Source organism: Saccopteryx leptura, chromosome 7, assembly GCF_036850995.1.
Source record: "Saccopteryx leptura isolate mSacLep1 chromosome 7, mSacLep1_pri_phased_curated, whole genome shotgun sequence".
In the NCBI taxonomy this organism is placed as follows: Eukaryota; Metazoa; Chordata; class Mammalia; order Chiroptera; family Emballonuridae; genus Saccopteryx; species Saccopteryx leptura.
In genome coordinates, this window is record NC_089509.1 from 118,843,226 (window position 1) to 118,853,206 (window position 9,981).

The following is a 9,981-nucleotide window of genomic DNA, read 5'->3' on the forward strand; positions in this document are numbered from 1 at the left end:
CCAAAAGTCATCCGTCAGAGGAAAAATGGGCAAATTGTTGAACTTGATCAAAATACAAAATTTTGCCATGCAAAAAAAAAAAAAAAGACTTGGTTAAGAAGATCAGTAGACAAGCTACTTGCAGTAGAAAATAATTTCAAACGACAGATCCGACAAAGGACTAGCACCTAGAATCTATCAAGAGCTCCGAAAACTCAATTGCAAGAAAGAAAAAAAGAATTCCAAACAGTTCGGTCAGAGGATAGACAGACATAGACAGACAGACACCTCACCGAGCAAGTAAAACCGCACCTGTCAGAACGGCCACCACCAAGAGCAGTGGCCGCACCAGAGGCCGCACCCGTCGTGGGTGAGGGCGCGGAGACGCCGGGCCCCTCGCATGCACGCGGTGCTGGGGAGCGCGGATGGTGGGGCCGCTGCTTCAGAAACACGCGGCCGGCACAGGGCCCAGCGGTTGAGCTCCCGGGCCTGGATCCCAGAGGCGTGAAGGCAGAGGTTCACGCAACAAGCCTGGGCACGCACGTCCGGCCTGTAGTGAGTGCTTGGAACACACCCAGCAGCGTGTCAGAGCGGAGGGGCCGCGCTAACGCACACACCGGCCTGGAGCCACCTGCAGGGGCTGCGGGGAGTGACATCAGCCCCCGCCCCGGAGCTGTAAAGAGCGTGGTCCCGCTTAGAGACTAGTCCTGAAGCGAGGAAGTCGCGGGTATGGAGCGCAGACGAGCGGTTGCCAAGGGTTAAGGAGGCGCGGGGCCCAAGGGAAGGCCCCCAGGAGGGCTCTCTGTGCTGCTGGACGTGGCCTGGGTCTCGTCAGCCTCCTGGTCGTGACATTGTGCTGCCGTGTCACCTGGGGGGAACGGAGCGAAGGGTACACTGGACGTCTCGATGTTACATCGTACGACCACAGGGGAATCGACATCCTCTCAAAATAAAAAGCTGAGTTAAAGAAAATGCCAAACGTCGGGAGTCAGAACCCCAGGTAAGTAGCCCAGCCTGTGCACAGGGTGTGGGACGCAGGGTCCACATCACTCCCGCTGGGGGGAGAGGCGGGCTGGCTGCTTGGGGGGCGGAGATGGACCTGGGCTGGCACAGGTGGGCTGCAGGCCCTCCACGGGTCCCCTCCTGGCCTGACCGTGTCGTGTACAGAGGAGGGGGGGACACCGTTAGGACCCACAGCGGGGGGAGGCGTCCAGGCTGAGGACAGTGCCCAGGCCTCAGATTGCCACCTGAGCTCCATTTTTTGCCCAGACCAACTGTCTGTGGGTCCAGAGCCAGCCCCCGGGGACAAAGCTGACCGATGAGCCAGTACCAGAAGCCCGGCCGGAGTGGCTATCCTGCTGCGAGCTCTCCTATCTGGTCATTGGCCAGGACAGGGGCGGTCGCCGGCTCCAGAGACCTAGGAGAGCTGGTTGAGCCAAAACTGAAATGAAGCAAGTGGTGAAGCTGTCGTGTTGTTTCTCCTGAGACAGCGAGGACGCTTTCTGTGTGCGGTCCGCGGGCGAGGCCCCGGCGCACTCTCTCCTCTGTCTCCCTGAACGCCCACGCGTGTGCTGCGCCCACTCACTCGCATCGCTAGCGGTGGGGTTCCTCCCACTCTCTCCTCCGCCTCCCTGAACGCCCACGCGTGTGCCGCGCCCACTCACCCGCATCGCTAGCGGTGGGGTTCCTCCCACTCTCTCCTCTGTCTCCCTGAACGCCCACGCGTGTGCTGCGCCCACTCACTCGCATCGCTAGCGGTGGGGTTCCTCCCACTCTCTCCTCTGTCTCCCTGAACGCCCACTCACCCGCATCGCTAGCAGTGGGGTTCCTCCCACTCTCTCCTCTGTCTCCCTGAACGCCCACTCACCCGCATCGCTAGCGGTGGGGTTCCTCCCACTCTCTCCTCTGTCTCCCTGAACGCCCACTCACCCGCATCGCTAGCGGCGGGGTTCCTCCCACTCTCTCCTCTGTCTCCCTGAACGCCCACTCACCCGCATCGCTAGCGGTGGGGTTCCTCCCACTCCGGCCGAGAGGCTTCCCGAGCCGCCGGCTGAGGCGACAGTGGCAGAATGAGCGATTCTGACGCCCACCGGGCTCGGCAGTGGGGACCCCAGATGCAGGCTCTGGTCTGCAGGCGGGGCAGTTCCCTCGGGAGGACCCCAGAGCACACTGCCCACGTGGCCGTGTGGGCCGTCCCTGGGCAGGGCCAGTGCGCCGCGGGGAGGGGTTGGGGCTGCAGCCGCCAGTGAGGCAACCCCTGGCCCACGTTCAGGAGAGATGTTGGTGTGATTGTGTCTCTGCTTGAACTCCTGGCTTTCCTAGAGACAGGGGTCCACCTGGGACGTTGGTCAGTTGTTTGGGTAGAAATAGAACTGAACCCCTTGTCTTCCAGGACGGAGAACACCCCAATGATTGCCGGCCTCGGGAAGGTAAGCCTCGCCGACCCTGGTCAGTAGAGGGGCATTTGGTCTTCCTCCTGTGTCCCCTTCCTGTCACAACACTTCCGACGCCAGCCTGGGCGTTGCACACACCAATCGATGCTCTGTCACCGGCAGTTTAGCTCAGTTCTGACGCTGCACCGGGAGACAGCGCCAGGTCCCACAGATGTGGGGCTCAGCTTCTGGCTGACGGGCTGTACGCTGGAGGTCCCCCTGAGCCCGCTGCAGATTTGCAGGTTTGATTGCAAGAGGGCCGCACAGAACTCAGCATTGTGCTCACGAGACGACTGGTTTTATTGTGAAAGGTGTGACGGCGGATGCAGGTGGGCCTCCCAACAGCAGTGAGGGGGGCTTCCTCCTGGCAACCCCCACGTCCAGCACCCAGACGCTCTCTCTACCCTGTGCTAACGTGGTTTTTATGGGGGCTTCAACCGGTCATTAACTCCGTTTCCAGCCCCTCTGTCCTCTCTGGAGCATGGGGGTGGGGTTGAACATCCTAGGTGTCCATTGTGGCCTGCTCTTCCTGGTGACCAGCCCCACTCAGGAGCCCCCCACCACCACAGCAGCCTCATGAGGACAATAGACACTCCTGTCCCTGGGAAATTCCCCAAAATTTAGGAACTCTGTCAGCAACCGTCACCTCCTGCACACCCTCTCCTTGCCCGGCCTGGACATCCACATGTGGTCTGGCCCTGACACACGCACACACACACACACACACACACACATACACGCACGCATGCATGCACACACACTCACACAGACATGCACACACACACTCACAGACACGCGCGCACACACACGCACGCACACACGCGCGTGCACACACACACACACACACACGCACGCATGCATGCACACATGCATGCACACACACTCACACAGACACGCACACACACACACGCACGCACACACGCGCGTGCACACACACACACGCACACACGCACGCATACACACACGCACACACAGACACACACACATACACGCACGCGCGCGCACACACACACATACACCCGTCTTCCCAAGTCTCTTCCCTGTGCTCCCTGAAGACGCCCTCGCCGCCGTCCCTCTTGTGTGGCCCCATGGTCCCCTATCAGACCGTTCCCCCAGCTTCTGAAGCCGCCCTCCCCGGGACACACCCCTTCCCACTCCCCCATTGTGTTCCCCGCCCCCGGGGTGGCCTGTGCGCACCCTCAGCCCCGACCTCCCGGCCTGTGGACGCCCGTCCCGCGGCCCGGTCCTGTTCTCCCTGGAGTCTTCACGCCCTCATCTGCCCCATGGCCGTCCCTCCTCTGCCTCATCACCCGTCCTTGAGCCCCTGGGCCGCCCCAGACCCCTCCCTCCACACCCCCGGCTGGGGCTCAGGTCTCGGACCTTGGTGTTTCCAGGCAGGTCCTGCCTGTCCTCTTGGGACACCCGTGGACCTCTTGCTTGACGCTTCCCCTGGGTCCTCTCTCTTCCATCACTCCCCTCTCCCCAGGAGCCTCCGCCAGGCAGGTCCTGCCTGTCCTCTTGGGACACCCGTGGACCTCTTGCTTGATGCTTTCCCTGCTCCTCTCTCTTCCATCATCCCCTCTCCCCAGGAGCCTCCGCCAGGCAGGTCCTGCCTGTCCTCTTGGGACACCCGTGGACCTCTTGCTTGACGCTTCCCCTGGTCCTCTCTTTTCCATCATTCCCTTTCCCCAGGAGCCTCCGCCAGGCAGGTCCTGCCTGTTCTCTTGGGACACCCGTGGACCTCTTGCTTGATGCTTTCCCTGCTCCTCTCTCTTCCATCATCCCCTTTCCCCAGGAGCCTCCGCCAGGCAGGTCCTCGCTTCTAAACCTAGGAGGTGCCCTTGATCTCGCCCATGTCCCCGCGCCTGACGCAGCAGCCAGGCCTGCCTTCTGTCTCCACAGTGATAGCGAGGATCTGCCCTTTTTTATTTTTATTTTTTCATAAGTGAGAAGCGGGGAGGCAGAGAGACAGACTCTCGCATGTGCTCCGACCAGGATCCACCCAGCAAGCCCCCTACCAGGGGATGCTCTGCCCATCTGTGGCTGTTGCTCTGTTGCTCGGCAACCGAGCTATTTTAGCACCTGAGGCAGAGGCCATGGAGCCATCCTCAGCACCTGGGCCAACCTGCTCCAACTGAGCCATGGCTGCGGGAGGGGAAGAGAGAGAGAAGGAGGAGGGGTGGGAAGCAGATGGTTGCTTTTGTTCATTTCCACGGCCACTGACACTCGGCCAGGTCATCCCCAGGGAAGGGACACATGCCAGTCCCTCCCCTTCCCCACGGCATTGAGGGGGTCCTCCCGCTCGGTCCCATGGGTGTTTGCCCTCCTGCACGTGGGCTCAGGTCCCTGTAGAGCGCCCGCCCAGGGGCTGTGGTGCGGCCACCTCTCCCCGTGTGTCAGTCCGCCATCTGTCTCTGGGACAGATAGGCTGTGCTTTTATTGACTGATTGATTGATCAGCGAGAGAGGAAGAGGGACAGAGAGCCATAGGAACTAAAGCCCGTTCCTGTAGGTGCCCTAACCGGGGAGCGAACCCACAACCTCTGTGCCTCCTGATGGTGCTCTAACCACCCACGCCATCTGGCCAGGGCAGAGCGTGCTTTCAGGGCTGAGACCCTTTCTGGCCTTACTAGCGGTGGCGTCCCTGGTGCACGGAGGTCGCAAGAAGGGCCTCGTCAGGTAAATTCCTGTGGGCCAAGCAGGGGTGGCCCTCCAGCACTCATCACGGCCGTCCCAGGGCCAGTCCGTAAGTGTCACCTATGCTGTTCCAGAAAATGAGCAGTCTGAGGACAGGTCACCTCTCTGTCATCAGGAATCGCCGCCTCTGGTCCTTAAAACTCTCTGCTGTCCTTTGCCTTACACTCGTGGGACGTACTTTCTCGCATTGCCACCTTCTGTGTCCCCAGGCTGCCGAGCTGGTGACAGAGAACTGCGAGGCTTACGAGGCCCACATGCGGGACGTTCGTGACTACCTGGAGGAGAGGCTGGTGGTGAGTGCCGCGGTCAGCCCGAGGGGAGCCGGTGTCTGCGGGCGGGCGGGCGTGAGGCTGGGGAGCCGTCCCCAGGGGACAGGCAGGACGTGGGGCGTGATTGTCCCCGACGAAAGCTGTGCTGACTGAGGCCAGGTGCCCCGGGGTGGGGACTTGGAACCAACAAGGTCACAAGCGAAGAATTTAATGACAAGACATCAGCCGGAGTCAGAACCGCACGGAGGGAGTCCAGCCCCATGGACAGTCCTTCAGGCCCAGAGGTGGTACATTTGGTGGCCGTCCAGCCCCGTGGACAGTCCTTCAGGCCCAGAGGTGGTACATTTGGTGGCCGTCCAGCCCCGTGGACAGTCCTTTCAGGCCCAGAGGTGGTACATTTGGTGGCCGTCCAGCCCCGTGGACAGTCCTTTCAGGCCCAGAGGTGGTACATTTGGTGGCCGTCCAGCCCCGTGGACAGTCCTTTCAGGCCCAGAGGTGGTACATTTGGTGGCCGTCCAGCCCCGTGGACAGTCCTTTCAGGCCCAGAGGTGGTACATTTGGTGGCCGTCCAGCCCCCGTGGACCGTCCTTTCAGGCCCAGAGGTGGTACATTTGGTGGCCGTCCAGCCCCGTGGACAGTCCTTTCAGGCCCAGAGGTGGTACATTTGGTGGCCGTCCAGCCCCGTGGACAGTCCTTTCAGGCCCAGAGGTGGTACATTTGGTGGCCGTCCAGCCCCGTGGACAGTTCTTTCAGGCCCAGAGATGGTACATTTGGTGGCCGTGGGGCAGATTCACGTGCATTCAGAATTTTTATCTCCTAGTTGACTCTGCTACTGGGAGTCAGGCCCCTTATCTGCCATAGGCAGGTGCTTGCCGATAAGAACCACTGCTGGTGCAGAGGGTGAGGTGCTGTTTGCCAGGAAGGGCTAAAGTGCACACAGTGGTGGGCGGGCCCGTGGAGCCAGCCTGACTGTTTCCCGGATGTTTCAGGCTGAATTCGGGGAGAAGAAAGTCCACCTGAACAGCCGGTTTCCGGGGGCCGAGCGGCTGCCCAACACGTGCAACTTCTCCTTCCGGGGACCCCAGCTCCGAGGTGACGACCGCCTGCCTCCCCCTCTTCTCTCGGCGATGTGGGGGCGCAGGTCGGGCTGTGCTGGGACTGGCGGCTGCCCTGCCCCGGGGTCTGGGCCCTGCCCTCCCTGTCTCTCCCTGACCTGCCGCTGCTCTGGGGCCCAGGACGCGGGAGGGCCCTGCGCGCCCCCTGCAAGCCCTCAGGGAGGGAGATGAAATGAACGACATTTGGGGCTAGTTGGTCCTTTCACACGAGCCAATGTTACAAGGTTTCGAGCAAATGTTACAAGGTTTTGCACCAGGCTGAGGGAAAGCAGAGGCGGTCAGCTGTGGAAACTGGCTGAGGAGGGACCTGTGTGGTCCGTGGCTCCCGTGGCTCCCAGCCCCCTCCCGTGTGGGAAGCCATTGGGCCGGCTGCCACCCACACGCCTGGCGGTGGCCTGCTTGCCGGGTCTGGGGTCCGGGTGAGCCACATCCACGGAGCACGTTTGAGTGAGACCCTGGCCGTGGGCGCCCTGTGGGGAGGAGGCAGGCAGCCTCCTTGCGTGGGAGCGAAGTGCCCGTCACCTCTGCCACCTTCCGGGGGCAGACTGTCCAGTGACACCGGTTCTGACCGTGTGATTCTGAGGGGGACAGAGACTCCTCCCCCTCAGTTCGTTGCTGTCATCCCTCCCATGGGAGGCCTCTGAGAGGAGAGGGGTGCCTTCTAACTTCACGGGGACAGCTTCCTGGTGGCTCTGCCTTTAGAAAACACAGGCTCGATTTAACTTCTTACCAGGACGACGAGGGGTTACGTGAGGCAGCTCATCAGAACCCCAGGTGTCGTACTGGGTGCTGGAGGGAGATGACATTGCCCGGGCCAGTTCTGAGCAGAACCTCGTCTGCTTCCTGCAGCCCAGGCGGCCGCACTGTCCCTGGGTGCCCCTACGGGTCCGGGGGTTCCAGCAGGTGGCATGAGGGAGGGGGCCTCAGGGCTCGCAGCAGAGCAGGGGCGGGCGGGCGGGACGGGCCCCCACCGGGTCTCCCCACCTCAGGGGATGTGTGCTCTGTCCCCCCCAGGCCACTCGGTGCTGGCGCAATGCAGGACGCTGGTGGCCAGTGTGGGGGCTGCGTGCCACTCGGACCACGGGGACCGGTAAGTGCTCTCCGGGGCGTGCCACGGAGCTGTGCTGCCTGGTGGGGACACAGAAAGTGACCTGTGCGGGCCCCCGGGGGCAGGGTGTGTCTGCAGAGGGGGGCAGTGTGGAGCTCGCGGGGAGCACGGGGGCGGTGTGGAGCTCGCGGGGAGCACGGGGGGGTGTGGAGCTCGCGGGGAGCACGGGGGCAGTGTGGAGCTCGCCGGGAGCACGGGGGGGTTTGGAGCTCGCGGGGAGCACGGGGGCAGTGTGGAGCTCGCGGGGAGCACGGGGGGGTGTGGAGCTCGCGGGGAGCACGGGGGCAGTGTGGAGCTCGCGGGGAGCACGGGGGGTGTGGAGCTCGCGGGGAGCACGGGGGGGTGTGGAGCTCACGGGGAGCACGGGGGCAGTGTGGAGCTCACGGGGAGCACGGGGGGGTGTGGAGCTCGCGGGGAGCACGGGGGGGTGTGGAGCTCGCGGGGAGCACGGGGGGGTGTGGAGCTCGCGGGGAGCACGGGGGCGGTGTGGAGCTCGCGGGGAGCACGGGGGCAGTGTGGAGCTCGCGGGGAGCACGGGGGCGGTGTGGAGCTCGCGGGGAGCACGGGGGGGTGTGGAGCTCGCGGGGAGCACGGGGGGGTGTGGAGCTCGCGGGGAGCACGGGGGCGGTGTGGAGCTCGCGGGGAGCACGGGGGGCTGTGTCCCTCCCCTGTCCTCGCCGGGACAGCTGATGCTGGCCTCTTGCCCCCACAGGCCGTCCCCAGTGCTACTGAGCTGCGGCATCCCCGTCGACGTGGCCCGGAACGCTCTCCGGCTCAGCGTGGGCCGCGGCACCACCCGGGCCGAGGTGGACCTCGCCGTGCAGGACCTGAAGCGGGCCGTGGCCCAGCTGGAGGGCCAGGCCTGTGCCGAGGCCGCCTCGTAGGAAGCTCCCGAGGGCTGTGCCAGGGTGACTTGCCTTATGGGTTGTCAGTGTGGGGGGCTGGCCCCCTCCCCTGCGTGCGGTCAGCGGGGAGGGGGCCCACCGTGCGCGCAGGCCCAGGACACAGACCCTGCGGGGCTCTGTCACCATCACTGCCGCCCTGTGGCACAGGTTGAAGCAGAAAGGCTTTGGCCGTGACCACACTCCCATCCGGGAACTGAGCCTGTCGTGAGCACCCCCTTCGTGGAAGGAGGCATTTTATGGGAAGATCAAGTCCTAGGATTTATAATTGACTGTCAGCTGCTGCCATGAATATAGGAAACCTGGTTTTGCCGCCTCGGGCCTCCTGTCCGTGTTTGCAGAGTGGTCAGTCTGCCGTGCGCCCTCCCCGCGGGGCCTTCTCAGCAGGTCCGTCCCGGGCAGCCAGGCCCCACCTGTCATGCCACTCAGGACGCGGGCTGTCGGCCACTCTGCGCCCCCCACCCGAGCCACCAGGCCCTCCCCGGCCCCTCCCTGCAGACTGCTTACTCGGGGTTTCAGCTCACGCAGCCGGTGTGACTCCCGGTTCCCGCGGCCCATGTGACTCGTGGTTCCCGCGGCCGGTGTGACTCCCAGTTCCCGCGGCCGGTGTGACTCCCGGTTCCCGCGGCTGGTGTGACTCGTGGTTCCCGGGTGGGAACCCGGCTCGTCCCTTGCTCGCTTTCCCCGCGTCTTGTCGCAGAGGATTCTCTTATCTGCACAGACACTTGCTGGCTCCTGATGCACATCGAGTGTCGTGTCCTGTGGAGCGCTTGCACAGGTGTGACTTCTTAATGATCACTTTCAATGTGTGGCTTCACGGCGCACGGAGCTACGCCATGACACCGAGGAAACAGCTGTCAGGGACGCGGTGAACAAATAAAAGACTCCCGGGCTGTGTTGGGCGTTTTTTGGCTTCCCAGGGGTGCCACTCTCAGGAGCACCGGAGTGTCCAGGCTGGCTGTGCAGGAACCCAACTCACTGCTGCTCACACCTCAGCGTCAGAGGGTCACCTGCGACCGGAAGCCCCTCGAAGACGCGTCCCCGACGTGCAGTGTCCCGCTCTTGGGGTGGCCGTGGGTGTCCAGCCTGCACAGCCAGCCGAGGACCAGGATCCGGCCTGGACTTCCAGGCGGGGGCGGCGGGGAGAGCTCAGCTCCTCGTATGGCGACATTCCGAAAGCATTTAGACGTATTCACCCCCGGTGCTGAGTTCCCCAGAAACAGCCCCGCTGTGGACGGGTCTGCCCTCCCGGGACAGGTGCCCCAGGCCAGCACGAGGCTGAGGGCTGCTGCCCAGACCGGGGAGTGGACCCCGGGGAGCCTGCCGCTTTCCTGACAGGCTCCTCTAACTAAAACCCACCGGGTGTGGGAAGTTCACCCCAGGAGGAGACACACACATGTCCCGGCCCTCGCCCCATGGCAGGAAGAGGCACTGTCCAGCACGGGGCAGTGTCCACCGGCCAGTGCCCGACCCCCGAGCT

At 63.7% G+C, this 9,981-nt stretch overlaps 1 protein-coding gene across 4 annotated transcripts in view; it reads left to right on the top strand.

Moving 5' to 3' along the window:
- The window catches only part of SCLY (selenocysteine lyase), a 31,086-nt gene extending 21,697 nt beyond the window's left edge, over nucleotides 1-9,389 (top strand). For all 4 annotated transcript variants that reach the window (XM_066345557.1, XM_066345558.1, XM_066345561.1 and 1 more), the window contains 5 exons: nucleotides 2,372-2,408; nucleotides 5,317-5,400; nucleotides 6,366-6,468; nucleotides 7,506-7,581; nucleotides 8,312-9,389. In XM_066345557.1, the coding sequence (XP_066201654.1) occupies nucleotides 2,372-2,408; nucleotides 5,317-5,400; nucleotides 6,366-6,468; nucleotides 7,506-7,581; nucleotides 8,312-8,483 (472 nt within the window). In that variant the 3' untranslated portion in view covers nucleotides 8,484-9,389. The remainder of the gene's footprint in view (nucleotides 1-2,371; nucleotides 2,409-5,316; nucleotides 5,401-6,365; nucleotides 6,469-7,505; nucleotides 7,582-8,311) is intronic.
- Nucleotides 9,390-9,981: the final 592 nt, after the last annotated feature.